The sequence below is a fragment of the Stylophora pistillata genome, chromosome 14 (genome assembly GCF_964205215.1).
Source record: "Stylophora pistillata chromosome 14, jaStyPist1.2, whole genome shotgun sequence".
NCBI lineage: Eukaryota > Metazoa > Cnidaria > Anthozoa > Scleractinia > Pocilloporidae > Stylophora > Stylophora pistillata.
Window position 1 is genome coordinate 3,909,765 of NC_142532.1, and position 25,963 is coordinate 3,935,727.

Below are 25,963 nucleotides of genomic sequence, written 5' to 3' on the forward strand. Positions count from 1 at the left end.
ATCAACTAGAGTTTCTTCAATTGATACTGTCTCAGTTCTTAAAATTTTCCGCGAAGTTAGTATAGGGGAATTTGGTGCTTAATTGTGAAATGTCTTAGCTCTTTGGCTACAGTCAAATTCAGAGTATGCTCCAACAATTGTTTTTAGTTCTTTGATAAATTTTTTGGTGCTTTTTTCAATCTGTGTTACTTTCGAAAACCGACTGCTTTGAACAGAAACATCATGGCAAGCAAATAAGTGACTGGATCTACAAACAGACTTTTAATTCATAAATTTGTAGAAAATTTTAATCGGACGTATAGCTTGCCATGGTACTATTTTATTGAGAACTTCCACACGTTATCTCGTGCAAAGAATTGAAATTTAAAACAAAACTGGCTGGGAGATGGAAATGTTTAGGTCAGAATTTCTTGTGAAAGAAACGAGACAATTTTTTTTTTTTTAAGAGTGAAGGAGAAATTGGTGATTACTCTTCAATTCTTTGCACGAGATGATGTTTAACTAATTTCTTTTTTTCGTAGAAAGCCTTGTCAATATTTTTGACAAAAAGTTGCTAGGGGAAAACTCTGTGCAAATTGGTTCAAATTTTCCCGCCAAAAGTCTTGGTACCTACACCTTTTTTGTGAATTTAATAGAAAATTACTTGATTAACTTGTACTTACAAAGAATTTCTTTGTGTTACCGGGATTAATCTCCAAAAAAAATTTTTTTTGATTGATTAAATATTGCCCAAGATATACCGCCTCAAAGTTCGTCCTTTGGCCACGCCCTTTTGATTTGGCCGGGCGAAGTTAATACTGGTAACTAAAAGTCCCTCATGACGTCACAGTCAGAACGTCTTTCGATCGATGTGCCTACATTTACGGTATTTTATGGAGGAATATGTCTTTAGACGAATCTGGTGTATTTGAGCAACCAGCGACCACGCAACGAGTCTGCATTTTCACATCATTTTACAGCAAAAGACACATGTTCTTGTACAAGAGGTTAACATTCGCTCTTACTGTGACGTCACTAAGAGGCAGTAAGTCCGAGACTCGGCCCAGTAATTTTCTCCCGCCAAGTTAAAAGGGCCTGGCCAAAAGAGTAACTTTGAGGCGGCATATCTCGGGAAATATTTAATCAATCGCAAATTTTTTTTTTTTGAGATTAATCCTGATAACGCAAAGAATCTAAATACATATAAACCTCTGGGGGTGAATAGGGACTTTAAGGTGGAGAACAAAGCTGGTAGGGGAGGGAGGGGTAACGCGATTGTGACGACATTCTCAAGCTCAGTGACCACTCTATCGTCTCAATATTCAGAGGGAATTTTCTTGGCCACAAGGGGATGTCGGCGACAGTATAAAGTGCAGGAAGACCTTGCTTGCCTGGTTACTGGTTACTACTATTAGAGTCATCCTATAAAGCCGCAAGAGAAAAAGACACCAATAGAAGTAGAGTTGAAAATTTATTTACAAATCACTGTTGGGCATTGCACTTTGCCACAGAGAACCAAATTGCTTCATAATAAGGCAGAGCAATAATATAAAATAATCAGTAAAATAATCTAGTTATCAATCCTAACTCTAACGAAAACAAAATTGGACACTTTAGTGACCAGCTTTCGAAGGAAATGTGCTGTATTTAAATATTCCAAATTGATAAGAGATATCCACTCTTAATAATCCTGGTTAACGTTAGGAGTAAAAGCTAGCGTCTAAGAACCGAAATTATAGATCTAAAATTTTTTTGACCCTTAACTCCGAGAGGTGATTTTAAAACGTATCACTTCATTCCAAATTTTCAACAAATTTTTCAGATATCAAACGGTGAGTCTGGACGGATGTATCAAGTAGTGTATTGATCCAACATCAAATTCTCTCAACTGATATACGACAACATGTACAGCTGCAAGTACTGAGGGGAAAAATCAGATCATCAGAGTTAAAGGGTTCATATGAAGACTTACAACATAAACCGATGAGGAAAAACCAAAGAACAAAATTTACCTTATGTATTATTATAAGCGGTAATGTATTCACTGCTATTAATCAAAACGCGATAAATCGTCGCCTAAACCACTGACGAAGACCAAAAGATAACAAAAACAACTAGAATAAAATTTGAAAAAAAAAAGTGCTAAAGAAAACCTGTTAAAAAAGAGCGAAATCTCATATCGAAGATTCTTTCAATGGTCGAAACAAACGAACCATGAATTGGTATTGAAACACATGACACTAATAAGTTAGACGACGGGAAAATATTCACACCTCGTAGTAAAAGCGGAGCTCGCGCCGCGCAGCGAGGCCCATACTTATATTCTTATTCGATATCAATACCTTTTTGTTTGTTTACCTTAGCTTAAGTTATAACTAGGCCGCTCCAAAACTTTGAAATTGATACAGTTAAGAGATATAACATCTTTAGGAAGATCCAAAAGATACCAATAATACATCACAAATGCAACAGAAAAGCTTATTGGCAACATAAGGCTTGCGTACTAACAAATCTCATAAACTTGGAAAGAATAACGGCAAATTGAACAGTTCTTTCTCAAATAAGTGCCGCGGCTCTCTGTTTCGCCTCCGCGATACTATGTGAGAGGTAAAATGTCTACATCGTCTTACTTCGCTAAGAATTATCATTCAAATAATGCCTTTCTCTTATAACGCAAGGGAAAATCGTAATCCCAATTCCGACTATCTTGATTTCCTTCTGTCTATCACAATCTATCACAGAAAACCTGAAATCATGTATTAGCGTTTACAAGATACGTTCAAAACTGGGGAAACTTCAACTAAAAGAGAGCTTGCTCCCATGATTATAAAAAACTACCAGTGGCCAAGAATTACTACTGATCTAAATATACAGAGCGGCAGCGATAGACAATTTACAACCAGAAGAATACTTTCACGCACGCCTCGACATTCAAATTAAAAAAGCCCAGCTTTCATTACGTGTCTGCACTCAAATACCTGTACAATATGTCATGCTTTCCCTACATTAAGCAATTCTTTTAAAAATAAGTTTATCTTCTAGCATTATTTCTAACCAAAGCCGCTATGCAATGAACACCCGCACGAAGCAATTTGCCTTAATAAAAAAAAAAAAAATTTGAAGGTTCGTAATTTGAAACTCTGAATTATTAACTTACGGTGGTGACATTTCAGCAATGCACCATTTATAATAACCGAAGCATGATGAGTACACAAAGAGCCAATCAAAGAGCCTTACTTGGCACGCGTGATCAAAGAGAACAAATCAAAATAAGTTCTTCTGAGGACGCGAAAACAAGACATCGGGATTGGTCCGTTTTGATCACATGTGCAAAATACGGTTTCCTGATTGCTTACTATATTCACCCCTGATACTACCTGAAGCAATTGAATTAGCAGCAAAACATGTTAGCAATGGAGGTATGAAATCACAATTTGATAAAAAATATTGAATCAACGTTTGCTTAAACTGAAAGGGGATTTGGCGGCCAATTTATAAATTCTCCACGAGACGAGGCATACACAACACAGAAGAAAAGCAACTTACTTCGGACCAGTCTTTCTGCCTTGAGCTCTTTATCAATTTCTTACTATTCACTAAATTTCCGCTAGTTATAAAAAAATTGCGATGATATCTTCGCAAGAAAAATGCTATGTTACAAAAAAACAAATAAGTGCAAATTTCATTGTTAAGTAGGTTGGGTACCACATTGGTTTCTTAAAACAATATAAAATAGCTTATACTGTACTGATAACATGGCTCTTAGCCAGATATGTTTCTTTTTCACTAAATAATTGATATTTCTTCCCAACTACTGCTAAACTACATCGAGGAACACTTTCCTAATAAAGGGAGGAGAAAAGTCGCAATTTCGACGCAAATATTGCAATATACTTTACAAAATGTTAAGCTTTCTTCTACCTAGGCCAGTGTATTTAAAAGGATTTCGTTGAGGTGTGAAATCGGCCAAAGCCTTAATGCTTCGAAAAGTTAACACCACTTTCTCGACAAAGAGCATTAACTCTTTCACGGTACATCGCAAATAGCATCTTTTATCAGCCGACAACAAAACCATCTTCCTCCTATCGCTGAATAAAACATTGATGCAGCAAAAGCCAGCTTACAAGAAGCAGTCACTTTAAAAGCGGAATTTTACCTCCAAAAAAGACGAATAAGAAGTAACTGTCTGACATCTCAACCTTATTCCGAAGGCCTCTCTCTTCTTCCTAACCTTTGGGAAGGAAGACAACGAGAGCCCTGGGAAGGAGGTCTCCAAATTAGCTTGACGATAAAGAAAATTCTACGGGAGGGGTGGGTGGTGGCGTTTTGTAGACAAAAGCGTATGACTCCAGTCCAACCTGTACAGGTTGAAAACGAAGCACAACAACTTCAAGCAAATCGGCACAGCTACTTTCACCGGCTATTTCACCCTTGAAAAGCTACAACTTACTTTGTCGCATCACTGGCGGCACTTTTCGGCAGCAATTTGTAGAGACTTTTTTCTTTCTTAAGTATTCCACGGCTGCTTTGTTCACTAACTATCAATAAATGACTTAAAATACTTGGAACTTGCAATGTAACGATGTATTTCGTTTCCAGGCTCCCTCCATCCATCCTTCTCAAAGCAAAACAGCGTGAATATAACGACATTTGCCTCATCACCTCAACGTAATTCATTGTACATGTAAGTCTCATCAAGAGTTTCTTGACCCAATTATTGTGAATGAACCAGGTACAACTCATTCACTGTACACTTGAACAATGTTTTCGCCATGAGTTTTGCTTTGGTCCGTATTGTGAAATGTCGGTATTTTCAATGGACTAAGAGTTTATTTTCCCCAACGGCCATGAATAAACAGAGGCTCATTTGCACGACATGCAACGTGGGTAGTAAATTCTGTCCCATCGTGCTTGGGCAAAATAGAGTTTCACCGAAAGGCACCATGGGAGATGTCACAGGTAGACACTCGGTCTTTCGTTAGAGTCCACTGTGTTATACTGTTGACTTGATGGGGACGCCTGGACATTCGGCAGCCTGCTGCCTGGTTGATTCGGTGGATGTGTTGCCCGCCAGTAACTCTCAAGGAACTCGCCCAAGTGATCACAAGCATCGTCAAGCTGTGCTTCATCCAGAACAAGGTCATAAGAATCCTTCACGAAAAAAAAAAATGTGTAGGCCAGTTTTAACTGATTATCTCTGAGTTGACTCAGAACGGTTTCAATATTTTCAAACGCTCTTTATTTGTTAGAATAAAACTTCTCCACCCTCTTAACTTTTCTCTTGAAGATGGTATCACAACATTTTCCCTTGTTTCCCAACATTTTATATAATTTTTCTGACTTATAACGTTACCATAACAACACTACAGCCTCTTAAAGACACCCTTCATTTTACCTTTATCTCCCAATGACGGAAAACGAGTTCAGTAGCCGCTATTTTAACACTAAATCACTGTCCGCAAATCGACATTTATCGTTCTGCGAAGTTTTACACAAAAATGGGACAATCCATACTAGCGCGTTTATTTCCTAAACTACAAAAACTGAAGTAGCTCAGAAAAAATCGCAGCAAATAGTTCTGGACACCTGATAAAAGAAGGAAAAAACACAGTATACTCACATCACCACACTGTGCTAATTTTTCAGCTGCCACAAGCTGTACGTTGAGATTCCGAGACTGAGATTTGCCTCGTGTTTTTATAAGCCTTTGTAAGACCTGTTGAAAAAAAGCAGTGCAATTATAAGCGTCAACAAGCAGTGTTCTTTCTCATTTTAAACGTGAGAAGTAAAACGATACTTTCAAACTGGTACAGCATTCCTTTACAGAGTTCCAAGCGATTCTATGCAGTAAAGAGGTATTATACGCGGTAAATTTTAACGGTTACCTCATGAAAAGGAAAACACTGACAAGTTTAGACAAAAATTCTTGGAAATGGTTAGTAGTCATAAAATTAGCAGGCATAGATATTGTTAGCAAGCAAATAATTCAAGGACGTTTTCGCATCATTATCAATCAGAATTACCATCAGTTGTCTTAGTTCTCAACGCTCTATGATTGGTCAATCAATTTCGCGCCAATTTATTCATCAATCAGATGCAAACCTAACACCAATCGTAATCTGGTAACTCCATTTTCTCGCGCAGTACATTGTCCACGAGTCTACTTTGAATTCTCATTGATTCCTTGTGATGTTTAACTCTGCTCTGATTGGCTGTTACGATTACCCTTGTTTTGGTTTCTACCAAAGCTCCCTAGCCTCTTTGTGATGAAATTTTGTGGGCCGAGGCCAGGAACGTGTTCGATAATTGAGTCAGTTTGCTAGACATAACGTCTCGTAGTCACGTTCGACGCACTAAAAACTACTATAAAACGAATACAAGAATTGTAAAAACGTGTAAAATGGTATATAAAAAGTCACTTGTAAAAATGTAGCGGAATTCCAAATCGATTTGGAATTCCGCTACATTTTTACAAGTGACTTTTTATATACCATTTTACACGTTTTTACAATTCTTGTATTCGTTTTATAGTAGTTTTTAGTGCGTCGAACGTGACTACGAGACGTTATGTCTAGCAAACTGACTCAATCCCTAGCCTCTCTCATAATAAAAAAAAATATATCATTTTTAACCAGAGAGTAAAACTATTCTTACCTTGAGGGAGTTAATTTTGATGTAGACAAGCAGAGGAGCTAACGACGTCTTGAAGAGCTGAGTTGGATGATTAATAGTTTCACAGTCTAACACAACCAAGTTAAGCCCTCGAGCCAATTCGAATATCTTTTCAATCTCAACCTGTACTTCAGCTGAAAGAATAAACAAGAACAAAAAAGTAGTAAATTGAGTAAATTAAGGTAATCTGAGCCCTAAAATAGCTTTACTTCGGAAAAAGAAAGTTCAGACCACAGTGGCACCAACAAGGCCCATTCTAGGTTCCTGACGTTGCAAGCTGCGCAGCAGGTCTTTTGGGGAAGGGATCCAGTTCCCCTGGATCCTCCCACTAGATCCACCACTAGAGAGCGGGAGGGAGGGTTTACACCCAAACGGAATTGTTTAAAATCAGTCGCGGGTGTGGGAAGGATTCAAATTACAAACGAAAGACAGTTAGAGAGCAGAAAACGAGAACGCCATACCAAGTCCCGAAGCTTTACTGTTTGGTCTTTCCATAAGCTTACTCTTGCTCGGGTTTGATAGAGTCGACCTTTTAGCCAAGGTTATATCAGCATTGACACGTGATATTGTTATTCTGAAAAGTCAAGAGGAAAAGTACATCAAAAGGCCTGCTTTGGTCTACTACGAAGAATTTCTAAGTAGTGATTCAATATCATGAAAATCATTATCACTTTTATTACTCTAACTACAAAATTACATTTCAAGTTACTAGATCACCGACTTGACTAAAGTACCTTGCGTCAAATCAACTTAAACCTTGAGGTGTTGTTGTTAAACGGAGACGGTCATAACGCCAATAAAATGGGTCTCAAGTTTGAAACAAAATAACAACGAGATCCGAGCTATGTACTAGGTGAAAGAACACTACCTTCCCGAGAACTTGTGTTTCATGTAATCATATAAAGCTTTCTGCATCATGTCTGTGACCTGCAATAAAACAAACAAAAACTTTATGTAATGCAAGAGCAATCAAATCCCAGATAACTTTCGACGCTCAATTAAAAATCGCTCAGTTTGATTAATTTCCCACACACGAGATTACTGTGTGATGGATGTCTTCCCCTGGGGTGGGATGTGTGTGTGTGTGTGTGTGTGGGGGGGGGGGGGGAGAGAAGGTGAGGTCGTTACATGGATTAAAGCGGCTGCCAGAGGCGCCTGATAATGCTGACGTCCGATCTCAACCTTAGTAACACTGTAGACCTTAGTAACACTGTAGACCTTAGTAACACTGTAGACCTTAGCAACACTGTAGACCTTAGCAACACTGTAGACCTTAGCAACACTGTAGACCTTAGCAACACTGTAGACCTTAGCAACACTGTAGACCTTAGTAACACTGTAGACCTTAGCAACACTGTAGACCTTAGCAACACTGTAGACCTTAGCAACACTGTAGACCTTAGCAACACTGTAGACCTTAGCAACACTGTAGACCTTAGTAACACTGTAGACCTTAGCAACACTGTAGACCTTAGCAACACTGTAGACCTTAGTAACACTGTAGACCTTAGCAACACTGTAGACCTTAGTAACACTGTAGACCTTAGCAACACTGTAGACCTTAGTAACACTGTAGACCTTAGCAACACTGTAGACCTTAGCAACACTGTAGACCTTAGCAACACTGTAGACCTTAGTAACACTGTAGACCTTAGCAACACTGTAGACCTTAGTAACACTGTAGACCTTAGCAACACTGTAGACCTTAGCAATTCAGCCTATGCTGCTATTAAGGTATCGAATCATTCATTTTCCTAGCAAGCCTTCCCCTCACTCAGTTTAACTCAGCTCATACTTCTCCCTTGATCTGGGGGTCACTCTTACCTCGTAGCCTTTCAAAGAAGGCCCAAGTAACACAATAGGTCTCATGGAGGGCACAACGTCATAAGGAGAGAATTGTTCCTGTTGCTTTTTAAAGAAAGGTTTTTTTGTTTTTCCACTCTGGGTTCCCTGTGAAGATACCGTTGTACCCGACGCGGATCTTGGCAATGATTTCGGCGTCGGACTGGAAGGACTTTGTTCCTCGTCATATTCTAGTCCATTTTCATTATCAACTGTCATCAAAAGTAAACAAACAAACAAATAAACAAAAATTTTCAGTAAGATCAAAAAATGGATCCCATACTGCTGTGCGTCTTTTCAATAATATATGGCAGATGACGTCAAAATGGGGTAAGAGCAAAAAGCGGCGCAGCCGATTATGCCCCTCTGACGTCTTCTATGGTCTAATACTGAACACATGCACGCCACATGGAATCTATTTGTTTTATATTACTGAGAAGCAAGAAAAATTGCTAATGGTGACGTCATCTACGCGTCTGTCCTCTAATAGATCGCAAGTGAGACCCACTCAAAATGCGTCACACATAGAAAATACAGACTTACTCTGCCCCGACGTGGATGATTGTCTTGACGGTGAAGTATTTGTAGGAGACTGGGCTTGATTCATCATTCCTTCAAACTGGAAAACGCTACCAGACCTACTACAAAGATACAAAGAAGCAAACAGAACACACATCAGAATAAAAGGGGGAAACTTCTGGAGGAACTGTGGTGCTGCGTCGTTGGGGGAGTATATCAAGGTAATGTTGGTTTCATCAACTGAGTTGATAAATGTAAACTGGTCACCGTAAAGAGTTTCAAAGCTGACGTTTCGAGGGTTAGCTCTTCAACAGAGCGAATGACAAAGGGCTAACGCTCGAAACGGCAGCTTTAAAACTCTTCACGGTGACCAGTTTACATTTATCAACTCAGTTGATAAAACCAAAATACACATCAGTTACAAAACATGACATGACAACAAGAGAACACTTTCTCTTGATACATTGTACTGCCTCTGAATCAAAAGAGGAAGGGAATCCTCAAAATACTTCCCACCTGCTACAATGGGTGTTAATCAACCTAACACAGTGTTTACCTCTGACTCGTTTTACTTCTACTTCCCCCCGAACCACTCAAGCCCAGCTGCTGGAGGGAATTTAACTTGCTTGGACTGTAAAGGAAATATGCGGAAAGATCATTCATCAGTATTTAGACCAAACTGGGTTAGAACTCAAACCTGAAATTCTTTACATGAACTTAACTCAACAGAGGTAAACAGAAATTGCAAGACAGCTGGTGCACATTAGAATACTTCATATAAAGAGTGCATTCTCAGCGTTCTTTGAAACTTCCACTGCATCCCATAATATCAATTTCACTCCCAGTAGTGACCAAAAAGGAGCTTCTTACAATATCAGTACATTTCCAAGTAGATAGGTAAGGAGAGGTAAAAAAGATTTCAACTAGAGGGGGTATTCTTTGTTTTAAACTAAATTTTCTGATCTAAAATTATAAGAAATGTATTGCAAACAGTTTGGAGAGTCAATATCTAAATCTTAGTGACAAAAAGGTTAAAAAAAAACAAAACACTAACATAAAAACAAAAAAAACTGAACCGATATTTAGCCATCTTGACCTGGGCGTGGTCAAAAACACGTAATTATATCACTCAATACTAGTTGACATTTGTAAGGAAATGTACTAGTGAGGTTACTTTATTTACCTGGGAATAAAGCCAATATCACAGCCTTCTTTCACTACTCTCCCGATCCACCAGTCATTGTTAAATTTCTGCAAATACAACAACACGTCAACAAACAACTTTGATTTCCATTCACATAACCTTCATGTATTTACACAAAATTCTTTTATCGTGTCTGTTTTAGTGGGAGAAACTGTGTTAAGTGCCAAAACGCAATGTTACAGTTACAGCCTGTAGATAAGGTTTAATTGAAAAATATTACATAAAAATATTCTGTCCAGAATTTGGCGTAGTGGTTGGAGAATTCTTGAAGGTTTGGCGAATCGCCTGAGGCATTCAATACGGAAACAATTTCATTCTGGAAAACAGTACGGCACTGTACTGTACATGTTACAAGCACTGCTTGATCTCCATGACAACCCCTACCTCTTTAACATGAAGAAAGTCTTTTGCTTCAAATGACACAGCCGCTCCGTGAACTGGCGAATCGTCATCGGCACTTCCATCATAGGGAATGTTAGTTCTCACAGCAAATGCAACCTGTTTGGACTGAGAATATAACGTTTTTTTTTTAAAAATACGTTTAAAACGGTAAAGTTCAGTTCTGACAATTAAACAAAGTAACACCAAGTAAGTAGCCGATTCCCGGGCTCACATGTATTTGAGTTGTGGTTGGATCTACATGTAGGTTATTAAAAATAGTTTTTTTCTTTATTGGTTGTCTTTAAGTCCTTGATGATCTGTAGCAGTTGTTTTCTTGGCTCTTGGTGTGTATGGGATTTGTGAACCATGGGGGGGGGGGGGGGGTTGTATTCAATCTTGTGGGGGAGGGGGGAGGAGAGTAACTAGCCAAAGTGGAAGCCCCTCCCAAACCCCTAGCACCCTGCTTCCATTTTGGCAATGCAGCTACTCGACACAACATCCCTAGTTTCACGACACCAAAGATTGTAATTTCTTCTTACTCGAGCTGCCTCCAAGGCTTCCAGGGCCCTCCTCTGTAGGTCCCGTCGTGAAATCTCTCTCTCCTCCTCTATGCTGCTGGTATCAGATGTTCGGTAATAATCTCTTTCAACATCCTGAAAAATAAGTAAAGGTGGTAAGACAGTGTCCACAGAAACTGTGGTGCTGTGTCAGTGAAGGGAGAGGGGGTGGGGTATAACAAGAGATCTATGTTTTATCAACTGATTTGTACATTAGCCTATCAGCTATTTGTCAAAGTGAAAACTACATACACATGCTCCTCTCAACTCCACGCCCTACACATACACAATGTATTGTGCTAAATGCTTTCAAAGGCATAGGATCCATCAATGAGGGAATTGTTATTCTCCATTAATTGTCAAAATGGGAGAGCCCTGTGTAACTTTTCCTTATCATATCCAGACATTTCCAGCACAAAGGCAGTGACTGAGAATACTCAAACTTATCATTTGAAGTCATCATGATCTAATGCCACACTCTCATAACTGACTAACATGAAAATGTGTAGCAGCCAGAGGAGATAATCAACAGTCAGATCTTAGGTGATAATTAACACTTTAATTCCAAGCAGTGATTAACATGTAACCTCTCCCTATAATATCCATACATGATCCAGCAAACAGGTAATGAGAATACTCAAACTTATCAAGTAAAAGTTGTTATCTTGATCGAAAACCAAATTCTTGTACTTAATTTACAAGGAAATAAGTAGCAGCTAGAAGGGGAGAATTCACAATTAGATCTTGGAAAGTTTAAGGGTTAAAGAAATTTTAAATGATGAACTTGAAAAGATTGAGATCAATTAACTAAGCATAACAAAGCTCCTTTAGTAAACCAAACACGAGCTTGAAAACAAAGACTGACCGATATCGTACATCTATACATTACTAACAGTAATTTCCCCATCACTGCAATGTAAGATTTATACCCAATTAAAAGCATTTTAAAGAATACTTGTTTAGGTCTGAGTTTTGTTACATGTAGCAAATTTTAGCCCGGATATGTTTGTCAAAAAAAAGAATTAAAAGATTCCAAGGTCAGATCAGAGACACTAATAGAAAAACATTCGCAGTAAATGGTTTGAACCCGGGGGTAACATGTGAAGGTGTAGTCTGATCGTCCGGGTGAGTGTAGTCCTGAGAAGGACTGTTGTCGGTGGCAGTGACTGACGTTTCGACAACCTGTGCGGAAGTCATCATCAGACATCAGTAGACAACAATCACTCACTTGACTCTGATGATGACTTCCGCACAGGTTGTCGAAACGTCAGTCACTGCCACCGACAACAGTCCTTCTCAGGACTACACTCACCCGGACGATCAGACTACACCTTCAGAAAAACATTCCTTTCAAACTATAACCAACATATAACATTACTAGTAATACTTTCAATAAGTTTCCCATATTTAAACCATAAATATCAGGAAAAAAGATCTCAACATATTTTATTCTCAATCGACATACAATCAAACAAAACAATGTCACACTGCTGGCATGTTTTGAGGGAACAGACAACGAAATACAAGTTTGACTAAAATATTCTGCTTAACATCGCAAATATTACAATTGAATTTTCACATAAGATACTTATAGTAATTTCACAGCATCCTTGTGCTTCATATCAAATTTTAAAAAAGGAATCAATTCAAATATTTCCACACATCTTTCTTGGCTTACACAACATCTGAACTCCTGATAAGTATTCACGGTTATCACAGCTTGAAACAACACCCAAAAAATATCAATATTCATAGAGTGTTTGAATGTTACTCAAATGAAATTCAACAAACCACATTTGTTCACTACGAACAGGTCAAAACCTTATGCAATACCTGTGAAAACATTACCCAGTTTTATGCATTAGAAAAAAATTCATTAGCACATTTGTATGGATGCAATGATAGTTTGAAATCAGAAGCAGTTGTGTTCATAAATTCCATTTTAAGATCAATCATTTGTGACAAAATACTCTCTTAATAGGTCTACTTGAGAATAAAAATGAAAACCAATTGAGCTTGAAATTCATAACTCCATGACAGGACATGAAATTCTTCAATAAGCTTTTTCATTGTAACACTCACCCAGTCGTGAAGCAACATGCTGGCTTCAGAAGAGAGATTAGAAGTACAACCAAGACAGTAAAGATTGTAAAGCCCTTCTCCTTTACAAGAGACACCAACTGTGGTGATGCTGTTGTCTTTCAAGCCAAACATTCATCATCAAATCCACAAGCTTGTTTTGTGAGTTGTCAACTGCTTGCTTGAATGCAATTTTATGCAAATGTGATCACAATTTTCTCAATATGCGTAGTAAATTTGACCAAAGATTCCAATTTAAATGAAATTTGTTTAAAAATTTTCAGTGATGCCAGAGGTGGTTCAAACACAGATCAACATTGTTTTCTTCTACTCAAAGCTCAGGAAAACGACAGAACAGTGAGTATTTCAAAATTTTGGCCAAAGAATCAAGAACTATGTCAATTCATTTCGGCAAATCACGAGACACAGTAGGAAAAACAAAAACATATGCCTTAATTAACAGATGTGAGTCATATCATTCGTGCACTATTGCACAAAATTTTTCCAGCCTAGTTGAAAGATCCTCTTAAGGTAATTTTCACAAAGAAACATATCCCAGTTTTGAAGAAGTGTTTAAATGTGATTATTAGTTTGTATTCGACAGGAATCCAGGGGAAAAAATTGCTGTTAAAAGTTTTTTAATCACTCCAGCATATCTGAGGTATAAATAATTAATTAGCTCACAGCTTTGTGAATTGTAATTCAAGGCTTGTCTGGAATTAATATAAAACTGTTAAATGTTTCATGTGCATGAGAAAATATACAAAATTATAACAGAACTATTTCTTTTTTTCTTGAGACTATTGGCATATCTGGTTTGTATTTCATCATGAGGATGAAAATGGACTTTAAGAGTTGCAACCTACATGAACACAGTTACAAGTATTGTACAAGTCAACACTGTATTCTGATACACAAAACGAATTCATTTACAAATAATTTACACCTTCCAAGTAAGGACTCTCGAGAGATGACTCATTTTGAAAACCATCACTTTAAGACTTCATGACAAAAAAGAGCCATTTAACTACACTTCACAAAACACTACACTGGAAACATGACAAGTGTGTTTTTTTTTTTCCTTTTTTTTTTTTTCCAACACAGACCTCACACCAGTGTCATGGCCAGGTTTAAAATAAATTGCGAGCAGTGTGTGAATACTTTAAATGAATATTTCACCTGAAAGGCTTTCGAGGTCTTCTGAAAAAAAATTTTTCAACATAACTTCAAAGTCCTCAACTTGGAACTGTTACAATGCCAAATCACACACTTAGGCCATTAATAAAGATGAGCCCTTTGCTGCTGATAAACAACTTATGAGATCAAGATAAAAACGAAACTATTGAGTTTTTGGTTAAGGCCTATGGAACCAAAAAGAGCCATTTAACTATGCAACACTCTCTTCCAGATATAAGCCTCCTAGGTAAATTTTTTGTCTCTTTTCAAAGTAGGTCATTTGACAGCCCACACTTTTGATTAACCACTGGAGATTAAAGAATTATCCAGCTATGACGCAGCATTGATTCCCACCCCCCCCCCAAATCTCAACACCCTAACCTACATGTATGTGTTAATCAGACATGCAGGGAATTCTCTTGTCACTTGACACTTCTCTACTTCAAATACAATCCAGTTTTCAATTAAATCCTTTCAGTCCAAAAGCAATTTCGGTAAGAACAAAAGATCCTTTCTTTACATTTTTTTTTCACATGCCACATCTTTATTATTCTGTTGTATTGTTGTCTAGTACATGAAATTAAAAAACACAGTTATGCATGTCTGCATATTGCTTGGACAAAACACCATACCCACAAGACTAGCCAAAGATGAAATGTATAGAAATCAACTGTGAGAATAATTAACTCAGCCCTTGCTACATATAGGAGGCTCCAGTTTAAATGACAGGTTTGGTTGCGTTCAGTCACAAATTGGTAGGGGGGGAGGGGTTCTGAACCCTGCGGTGCCACCAAAAGAATTAGCAAATACCACAAGATCGCAAAAAAAAAAAAAAAAAAAAATCTCCCAATACTGCAATACTCGAATAATGAGTTAAATTCAATGTCATGCCGAATCCACTACAGTAACTCTGTATGTCACGTTTAGAGCAAATGACATGGAAATAACAATTAAGAATTTATTAACATTACATTGGGTAATTGTCAATTACAGCCTGTTTCTGAAACAATCTGAAATTGGAGAAGACTTGGAAGAAATGGTGGAGGACTTGGAGGACAATTGTTACATGTAAAACTGTTCAAAATACTAAGAACCATTGGGCACCCAGCAATAATTTTTCTTAGAGTACAGCCTTGGATCAAATTTATAAATTTCTAAGTTTGGCATCAATTAAGGAAGTTTCAGATTCAAATGTGTTCAGTAATTTTTTTAATTGGATAATGTACTGATCAGTTTGAAGCCCCCACGCCCCGTGCAACCCATGCAACCCACCAGCATTTGACTGTTATCTATGCTCTGGGGGTGGGGAATTTTGAACCTTGCCTGGCTGGGGTGGGGAATTTGAACCCTGCCTGGCTGGGGTAGGGCATTTGAATCCTGCCTGGCTGGGGTGGGGCATTTGAACTGGCGGTGTCAAGTCTTTCAAATGGAATACAAGTGTTTTATCTTTTAATATGGAGGTAAAGGTAAACAGTTCACTTTTGATAGCAAATAAGTCAGAAGAAAGTGTTTACAGCAACTAGGTGTTAAAGCTTAGTTAATGTGAAGAAAGTCATGGCTGCTAATTTTGCCGTTAACGAAAAAACAGAAAAACCATCTTCCAAAGTTCAAATGCCCAGGGGGAGAAATTGAAGCTTCAAATTGATCATGCATAATTTCAAAGAGAAACAAAGTTTCATGACAGTTTTTGGCATGGATTTCTGTTGTTAATGCATTTAATTGTGAGTATCAATAGCTGTGGGAAAGAGTATGTGAAACCTAATCTAACTGTACAAAGACGGGAACCCTGTATAAAATGTACATGCATGGGAACCCTGTACATAAAATAAGGAGGGAACCCAATGATCAAACAAAACATAAAACCATGTGATAGACTAACTTACTAAGGGAGGGAAGGGGGTTTGCAATGCCCCTTGTTTCTGCCATTAACTGAAACTTGGATAAGCTTCAGCAATATGTGCTTTGTGGATTATCTGCTCACTTTACCCTTAGAGATGAAAGTCACAATGTTGACCTACAAGCCAAGTTGTCCACATTGAGTAATTCTTGCAGGTGCCAGTAGCATGACACCCAGCAGGTACTAACCGGTACTAACAAGTACTAGAGTTGTAATTTTTCCTGGATGGGATCCTGGGCCATCACAGAAAATTTTCCAATAACCATCCATACCCATGGGTGGGAAAAGCATTTTGTATCTCAGTTAAAAAAACTCGATTACTTGGCGACATGTTGAGTGCAGACCTTTCAAATCTGACGCTCAGTTCCTGACTGTTACAATGAAAAAAATGACGAGTCTACAATTTGTAAGGTTGTTGCAAGGCCCCGCCTGAGAAAGAGGTGATTGCTAGCTAGATTTTGGCCAGTGATTAGCGATGAAGAGGAAGACAGTGTTAAAGTGATGCACACACATTCATTTGATATTGAAACATATCTTCTTGATGAAAGGGTTTAAATAAACTCCTAACTATCTTGAGTATTGGTGCAACTTTGGCAAGAAAAGGAATTAAAGTAAAATCTTGTTTTGAGCATCTGTAATGTTCTCTTTCCCTTTCCTGTCGTCATCTTATAAACCTGAGGCTTCATAACCTCATTGTCAAGTGGTTGCAAAAGATTTGGGCGGACATTTTGATTACAGAGGCTCAGTTCTAATCTAAACAAACAGACTATTTGCTTGGCAACAACCTTGAATTCGCTGGGAAGCGTATTGCATCATGAGATACGAGTACATTAGTGTTGGACCATAATCTAGCTATGGACAGTGTACACATATGTTTGTCTAAAATATAGGACTCACAGCAAGGATAAATTGAATCAGTTTGAAAAAACAAAAACAAAAAAAAATCAACAGTCACCTGTAGAAGTCAGACCTTGAACCTTTATGAGTGAAATCAAGACCAGAATATTACACCTTACAATTATTCGAGTGCAAAACATCAACTACTCAGATCTAACAAAACTACAAAGCATTCGTCACCAGATTAATAATATCAAAGCAACAAGTTACTTAGTGACTGATTGCACAAGAAATAAAATGGGATCTTGTAGATCCTATAAGTTTATGAAAATTGAAATTTTGCATACATGTTGTACATATGCAATTCAAGCTTGATGCTGTTTAATATACAGTTCACTGATCCTCATGCAAAAAGAATCCAAAATCCTAGGAGCTGAAGTGATTATGTCATTTTCACAGGATGAAACCATTTGACTAATTAAGACAGTTTATAATTTGTAGTGAAACAGAATGTTCTCAAATCTCTGTCATGACAGACTGCATGAGTTACAAATTTTATTCTCACAGAGCTTACTAACTAGTGTAACATTTCAGAAATTTATGCAAACTGTTGTGTAATACCTTGCATGTGATGTTTAGGATAATCTGCATATCTATAGACACAGTGACTTGACTAACAGTATGCTCTAGAATCTTTTATCAGTTATTAAATATTTCCTCACCAGAAATGTTTCAAATGAAAAACAACATGTTCTAAATCTTTAAGATATGCATTTAGTGATCGTTTCTCGTTGGAATACTCTGAGTATAGGCGGGATGAAATAAAACACACAAACAGGTATCTTGACACTTTTATAATAACAAACAATTACACGGCTGTTAGGTTATGCTAATTTGCTTGCTTTTGGTTGTAATTGTTCAAAACATCCCAAAAAAAGAAAAAAACCATCAGAGCTGAGTTGTTTAACGTTAACATATTCTCTAATAAATTATTTTCCACACTTCCATCACAAAATAAGTTACCTTACATTCCCACAGAAAAACAATGCTGTTCTTCCATTATCAAAGGAAGATTGCTAAGGGAATACTATCAGTTCAAACATACAATTCTTGAAAATTACCCACAGTAAAGGATGCAACAATTGTTGGTCGACTCTTAAATACATGCGCCAAACAAACTGAACACAAAGAACTTACCATGATTAGTCAAGAACAAAGAACAGGATTGCAGCAAAAGAACAAGGCTTATGTCAGAGAATGTCACCTCTTCCCCTCAAGTGCAAGTGAAATGTTTTCCTGAATCAATTTTACAAAGGCAACGTTGAAACTCCTTCTGAGCAGAATTTTTCCACACCGAGAAATACACACTCCACCGGCTGCCTGCTCAAAAATTCTCCCAGCAGCTTAGTGGCCCTTTATGATGAAATATCTCTGATGGAAAAGTGAATTTAAAGCAGTAAAAACATTCTGCTGTTTAGCAACATTCTGCATATCAATTCATGTGGTGAGTTACAGCTGCATTTATGTGCACATAGTTTACAAATTTTGTTTATATTAACATATCTTTCGGCTTGCTTGATTGGCTGTGCTGCTATCAGAGTCACTTCTGCTCAGCAAGTCCTAATTTACAGTCATGCTACTCTCAACTCATAACTTCAGAGGCAGTAACACTCAACCATATCACCTAGAAAAGAACACTTTCACAAAAGAGGAAAATCATGAAAGCAAGAGCGAAACAAAGGAAAGCTTCAATTATCTAATGTGAGGTTTAAACAGCCAAGAGCCACCAGAAAAAGTGTTATTAAAAATTCATGCTGATAAGCATGTCTTGCTTTCAAGTAGCAGTTAAGAAGGAATGCCATCCCGATGTGACCACCCATGACAGCAGAACTCAGCTTTAATTTTTCAAATAGAGGCTAATAACTAAAAAGGTTTAAAACGGTGTACAGATATGCACTTGTGATAGTAACACTAACATGACATTATACTGGTATTAGAGAACTAATTATGCAGGAATTGGATATTTAAATGGCCACCTGCTATGCAACACACATCAAACATTCATGGAAACATTAACTGAGTTTTCTTTTTTCTCCAGTATGTGGACTACACATTCTATTCTCACTCAAACACACAAACACAGACAGAGAGCCACAGAGCACAAAAGCAAAATTCACTATTTTTTTTCTGACAAAAAACACACCCTTGCAATGACCCTGCACATCAGGAATTAAAACAGCTTCATAACTATTATCATTTAAACTTAGAATGACTTAAATTTATCATGTTGTCACAAGGAAAACTCATCACTGTATTCAGTCCTAAAAAAAAATGTCAACTTCCACCACAAAAAAAATAGTTCTAAAAAAAAAGCAAGTCAAAAGCAATCATTGCACTTGGAAATTTTTTCTTGACTGCACACGCAAGAGTAAATATTTTAGGTATGACTAAAACCCCAAATTTGAAAAGATGACTCTGTGATGCATCTAGAATTTTGTGTAATTCAACTTTATAATACATAGAACTTTGTACCAATATTCAATCCTTGTAATATTAAACAGAATTTACCAAAATCTCCATTTTGTATTTTCATTTTTGAAACCACAATGGACCTGACTACAATACCATGTATTCTTCTGCTAACCAATTAAAATCATTCCTAAACAAACCAGCAGAGCTATGAAGTAATCAACAGACTACAGGCAGCGGTTGCTCAAATGTAGTCTTTTTTAATCTGCATGTTCTAATGCTCATGTACTAAACATAGAATAAAACCAAACTCAATTCACATGCTCTGTAAATTCAGGACACGAGAACAAAAATTACATTTGTACTGTAGCATCAGATTCAATGACTTTGCACCAATTTTGCCATCCGCAGCTTTTCAGTTCTTATCTCTCTAGCTAATAAAAAAAAATGTGAAATAGACTTAATTCTTAAGTGAAATAAATTTTGATTACCAAAAGAGAAGGAAATTTAAAGAATGGCACACAACTACACAAGATGTTCCATTTCAAGTCAAAGACAAATTTTACATTAAATTTTTTTTTTGAGTCACACTTTCTAATTCCATCCAGCTTAAATTTTAAACTTGTCCAAATGGGGACCCGTGCTACATGTAATAGAATCAAACCAAACCCTTTTTCTCTCAGATTTGTTAAATTTTCAGAAATTTCTGCATCTTTCCAATAAATACAAAAACGTTGTTTGGACATCCAGTTCTAGCCAACAAAAACAGTTGAATGCATATATTACACCAGTAAGTTCCTAATTTACTAGTAACTGTATAATTTGAACATGAATTCCAAATTTCCAGAATGCGAATAAATTGGTACATGTAATTCTAGAAGATTCTTTGCAAACAAAAGAGAAAATAACAGTCTTTGGTTACAGTGTCTATTTGAACATTAAAAAAATTACTGATTGACGGATGTTTTTGTTTGCCACTCAAAAGGAGAAAAATCACAATGTATAAGCTTGCAGCGCTTAGTTGCAGTCGAAAAACAGTTCAGAGACCATTTTTACTTCAGCACGACCACAATCGCACAAGGAAATGGACAGACTCTATAAGAATCGCAAAACTTCAAGTTGAGGATGTGTTCTTGAATGTGTATACTTAAAGACAGATTTATATGCAGCCTCTCGCTTAGATTCACTTAAAGAATGAACAAGTTTGTTTTCCTTTTACTGGTAGATTCGTGTTCTTTTTAACATAAGACACTTTCTGGTAGATATCAGACAACAATGTATTCTAAATGCGTGTTCATTAGACTGCAAATCAATTTTGTGCAGTACTGTACACTTGATTTCAGCATTGATTACCAAAATGAGATTTTTAATACTACATCTAGTAGTAAAACACACTAAAGAACAAAATGATGGAAGAACTATGATTCTCAAATTGTGAAGACCGAACAAGTTTTCAAATAATTAACAGTACCTCAGCCATCTATACTGTTTAACTCTTAAAAAGTTCATTGTGAATGTCAAACTAACCAAATGGTGACAAAATAAAAGCAGACAAGGAAGGTATTGTCTGTTTTTGATACACTTCTGCCCATTTATTGCCTAAGTATTACACCATACAATTTGAGCATTAAAACTTGCAAGCATTGCATCGGATAATAAAAAGCTCTGTGGCTGAACCCACGTTGTCCTTCATTGACACTTAACAATTAGATGTGTAATGTACTAGCACTACGGAAGAAGTACAACACTAGACTGCTTCTTTTCAGATCATTAAAGTTCTTATGTGCTAGTTGAAAGTAACCAAATTACAAAACACTCACTCACAATTTTTGGGACTGACAACATGTTCCTTGACATCACTTTAAAGGCAGGAATAAGAAACAGACCTCTGCAGTAAAAGGTTACCAATGGCTTTGCTCCCTCTCACATGTCCACACCACTTTCCTTCATAACCAAGATTAGTGATAAAACACAGGGCATGCCAAATACTACTTAAAGAAAAGTTCTACCAACTAGAACTTTCTAAACAGCAGGGAAGTCAAGACACAACACTCCAGAATGTTCTTTGTCAGAGAGAGAGAGAATGGTATCCCACAATGTGAACAATGAGCATTACTTTGGATTCCATTGTTTCTCATTTATTAACCTTGACTACAAAGATAAAGAGAGGTGTTTAACAAAGGGATGTGTCATAAAATTCCTGAGATATGAAGTTGAAAAGAACAAAAGTGAAGACTAAAGTAGAACATTTTTGGCATGTTTTAGACAGCAAAGCAGGTTAGGAAAACATGTGCACATTACATAGAGGAATTTAAACAGCCTTTGGCAATAAAATAAGAAACAGATTTTGCAGATTAAATACAGTATTGCATATTCATGACAATGTCTTCCTGAATAAAGGACTTTCACATCAGAGTAGTGAAACACAATCCAGTATCACTAGTAAAGCAGACATTTGTGACACTAACACAAAATTAATTATCACTCATTTTGAGGCCAAAATTGCTACATAAATCTAACTTCAGGCCAAAGTAGTGCATACATAAACCATCACAACAAACAGACAAACTGCACAGTATTAAATTCACCAGACATGTCTTTTCAGCAGTCATGGATAAAAGTCCAAATCAGTAACTTTGTCCAATTCAATTCAACCCAGATGTAACATTCTATCACTACCATCAGTATATTTGAAATACTTCTTGCAAAAATATAGAGAAATGTTCACAAAGAAATCCTGCCAATAGGTCAAAACACTACAACATCACTGACGACTACCTGTTCTAGCAAAAGGAGACTTGAGAGTCAAACTATGTCATGAAATCTATGCAAAATCTTCACCTTCTTTTTCTTGGAGAAACGAAACATATTAAGACCAGGATTTGCCAAATTTTCACTGAAATTCTGCTCCAAACTTCTTAACAGAATGCCAGACATTTATCTTGAAGTATTCCTTAAAAATTAACTAGTCATTAATCTGGTTATCAGCCTATGGATCAGGCATGCTCATATCTAAAGTATCAGTTTACATCATCATCAAAATATGCCCCTTGCATGTATCTTCTTGTCTTTTACTGTAGGATAGTTTGGACCCATCTGCATGCTTCTTCGTGTGTTTTAACTGATTCATAATGCAATTAATTTATCCTGACAACCCATATAATTTCAGGCATAAGCTAAAAAAAAGCCCTTTTTATTTCTGTGTCCATTTTCTTAATGGTTCACTTCATAGATACAAATATTGCCAACAGGCTTCAACTTGAGTCAAAATCAAGCTGCACTACACCTTTGTAGTAAAATACGTGAGACAACTACATAAGTGTAAAACGCACTTTCAAAGAACAATAAATACAGAAAATCTCCTCCAGCATGCAGTTTAATTCAGGTGCTCTTTTGAAAAGAAGGAATTATTGTGCACTAAGAGATCAAGAATGACATGAAATAATGTTTAAAATGTCAGGCTACGACATAATTTTTTGCCATGTAGAGACATCAGCTTACAAGTTACTGGCTTAAAGCGACTGGGAGCATTGCTACCTAACCCCCTCTCCCAAAACAGGATACTATTCCATCCCAAGCCTACACACCACCATAAAGTTCTTTTTAGTGACATTTTACCAATACCTATTCATACTTCAAATTTGACAAAGGCACTGTGACAATTAACCCCTTAACCTCTAAGACTGATGAGCAACTCGTTTCCCCTTCCAATATCACCCCTGAATCACAAACTCAGGTCACAAGAAATAATCACTAACCAAAGAGTCTCTCACTTGTTAAACCAATTCTCCTCATTAAAACCTTAGGAAATGAATAGAGAACAGTATGGAGAATATGCACATTGATGTTAAGGTGTGAAAAAGGGTTAAGGTTTGCTCAAGTGAACAGCACAATAGCGCAATAGCCCTTAACTTAAACTCCCAGAAGTGATTAACGTGTAACTTCTCCCAAAAATATCGACACATTATCAGGGCTAAGGTCTAGCAGCGCCCAGTTGCCCCTGGCATCTTACTTTCGCTATTGGGCAACTTGGGAATTCTAGTTTTTACATATAAAAGCATATGCTGGGCACCCTGTATTGCAAAGTTTCAGAGCAGTGAGCTCCCTTCCCTTTTTCTTAGAGCACAGCCTTGATTATCTAGTGAAAAAGTAATGAAATATTGAACTTGTCAGGTAGAAGCTGTTGTCTTGATCCTATAACAAATTCCTGTAACTAACTTACAAGGAAATATCTAGCAACTAGAGTGGAGAATTACCAATCATATCTTGGCAGTTAAAGGACCTTCAACCTGGACCATACATCCAGAGATGTTGGTTGAAATAAAATCATGTAAAATTTTGGAGATTATATTTATCAATTTCTTCCAAAAAAACTAACCAGTAACAATAAAATGAGGAAATTAAGGTGGCTCTACACCTTTTCCAAAAACATAGTTTTTTCAGATTCCATCTGCATACTGTAGGAGCCTTACTTGTCCAGAAGACTATTGCCTTCTCACATTTTCAAAAACTTTAACATGTTTGATTGATTCCCCATATCTATCATCACCCAATACTCTGATTTCTTCATATGTTAGAACTTCCCTTGTTACCAGCCCACTAAAAAGTTGAATACTATGAAAGTAGCTTCGCACTGAAAAACAAAACTTTTCTCACTTTTTACACAAGATCAAAATTTGTTTATTGTTTAAAAGGAATCACCAAGCTAAGCAATTACCAATCAATCACATGCAAAACTACCTGAAATCCTGGTAACCTATAAATTGCTTATATCACTCCCTGCATAAAAATCAGAGTCGTTCATTTCAAAAAAGATAACCCTTCTTACGTTTTAACAATTAATCTTTAGCATTCGCTCGACTTTTTTTAAAGAAAACTCAATTATTCCATCAGCTTGTAAGGATACATACATGTACATATAGCTTATCAGAAAAATCTATTTTTCAAACAGGCTATCGTTGTAAACGTTTCTGTAGATGACAATTACTTTCGAAGGAACACGTCGAATGAAAGTTGAAGTAACATGATACCTTCGTCATTGGACAGATCTTCAAAGTGTCAACATAAACATGTCGTAGAGACAGATACCTTCCCCATATACAACAGATCTGAGTTGCGGATACCCTTTAACAGCACTTGTATCAGAAATGTTCAGAAAGTCTTTATAATTATTATAACATCATATGTTCGAGGAATGAATCATCGTTACAATTGAGCAAAATGACCGAAAGCTGGTCGGCTAAAAAGCAATAAGGTAACGTTTGAAGGATTACAGAGGACTAACAGCCATCAACTAACTGCGATTAAGGTTTTATCATTACCTGAATATATAGCTGAGAATCATTTCTCCCACAACGCCAGAGAAACGAAAGTCGAGCTATTTCATAAAATAAAATATGGGCACTGAAATGTCTACCGGGCCCAACACGCAAATTATTTTATGTAAACACGAGCGATCGTGTAAAGAACTCTCGATGGTAGAAGGCAAATCTACAACCAGCAAATTGTAAAAGGTTTCAATTTTTGTATACAACAGCTTGCTGGGAGAATAATTATGCAAGAACGTAAAAAATCTCACTGTTGTGAAACCTGACGGTTTGTTCTTTTTACGTATTAATATGCAAGTATGCCGAGGTAGGCGATAAAAATAAAACAAAGCTCAAGCCATTGCTATGACCGAATTCACCGAAATAATCAGTATATTTAAAGCGCCACAACCCAGACAAATTATAACATTTTCTATAGGCCCAATTTTGAGTTATTGTCGGGGTAATAAAGCATATCTTTACCTTCGGGTAGCCGTCCAATTTGGTCATATGAATTCTCCTCGGATATGACGGACGATTCCAGATCTAAAAGTAACAAAAAACGCCGGTTTTAAAAAGCCAACGGGTAAAAAAACTAAACCCAAACGACCAAACGAACGAGAAGACAACTCGTTTTCGAATATAGCTTCAGTGAATGATCAAAACGTTGAAGGGAAACAGTTCGTTTGATCATACGTCCTCCTTACCTGATCATGAATATCGCTTGCAGTGGACACCGAGATCGTCGAACCTGTGTCGTCATTTGCCTCCTGAGCCATGACTTGATCTTAGAAGAAGAATCATGCCATGGAAAGAAATATCTGCACGATTCGTGGACAGCAAAATAAACTTTTCAAGCAATGTATGAATATAAGATCTTCTCCACCACCACATAGACATCAGCAGATGGCGGCCCCAATGTGACGTCACCGCAACGTCGCTCTTGATTGGTCTCTGGGAATAGCCTCGCTTGAAAGTGGAAATTTTGAGGAATTCTACGGAAAAAAGTGGAGGTACAATCCTCATTTACGTATAGTAGAAATTT

The 25,963-nt window shown here is 37.1% G+C and overlaps 1 protein-coding gene across 6 annotated transcripts; it reads right to left on the reverse strand.

Annotated features, from left to right (window-relative positions):
* Positions 1-1,437: 1,437 nt before the first annotated feature.
* On the reverse strand, positions 1,438-25,849 carry LOC111330206 (voltage-dependent L-type calcium channel subunit beta-1). 6 transcript variants are annotated; one of them, XM_022935030.2, is made up of 13 exons: positions 25,626-25,843; positions 25,402-25,464; positions 11,137-11,250; positions 10,601-10,723; positions 10,196-10,263; positions 9,569-9,643; positions 9,037-9,134; positions 8,476-8,705; positions 7,520-7,578; positions 7,113-7,225; positions 6,634-6,785; positions 5,600-5,695; positions 1,438-5,130 (listed from the first exon to the last, which is right to left on the reverse strand). In XM_022935030.2, exons 1-13 carry the CDS (start codon positions 25,695-25,697, stop codon positions 4,933-4,935), a joined length of 1,461 nt encoding a protein of 486 aa, XP_022790765.1. In that variant the 5' UTR covers positions 25,698-25,843; the 3' UTR covers positions 1,438-4,932. The 6 variants fall into 6 exon arrangements, with proteins under 6 accessions (XP_022790765.1, XP_022790768.2, XP_022790767.1 ...); XM_022935033.2 differs by lacking the exons at positions 25,402-25,464; positions 25,626-25,843 and adding an exon at positions 22,454-22,564; XM_022935032.2 differs by lacking the exons at positions 25,402-25,464; positions 25,626-25,843 and adding an exon at positions 21,437-21,724.
* Between the last annotated feature and the right edge of the window lie 114 nt (positions 25,850-25,963).

Bases quoted from the DNA above. Each gene is read 5' to 3' on its own strand.
- LOC111330206 (XM_022935030.2), bottom strand. From the start codon at position 25,697: ATGGCTCAGGAGGCAAATGACGACACAGGTTCGACGATCTCGGTGTCC. The intron at 10,724-11,136 runs GTAAGAAGAAAT...TTATATTCTCAG, and splicing joins AAGCCTTGGAGGCAGCTCGA to TCCAAACAGGTTGCATTTGC. The intron at 9,135-9,568 runs GTAAACACTGTG...GTATCTTTGTAG, and splicing joins AGAAGTAAAACGAGTCAGAG to TAGGTCTGGTAGCGTTTTCC.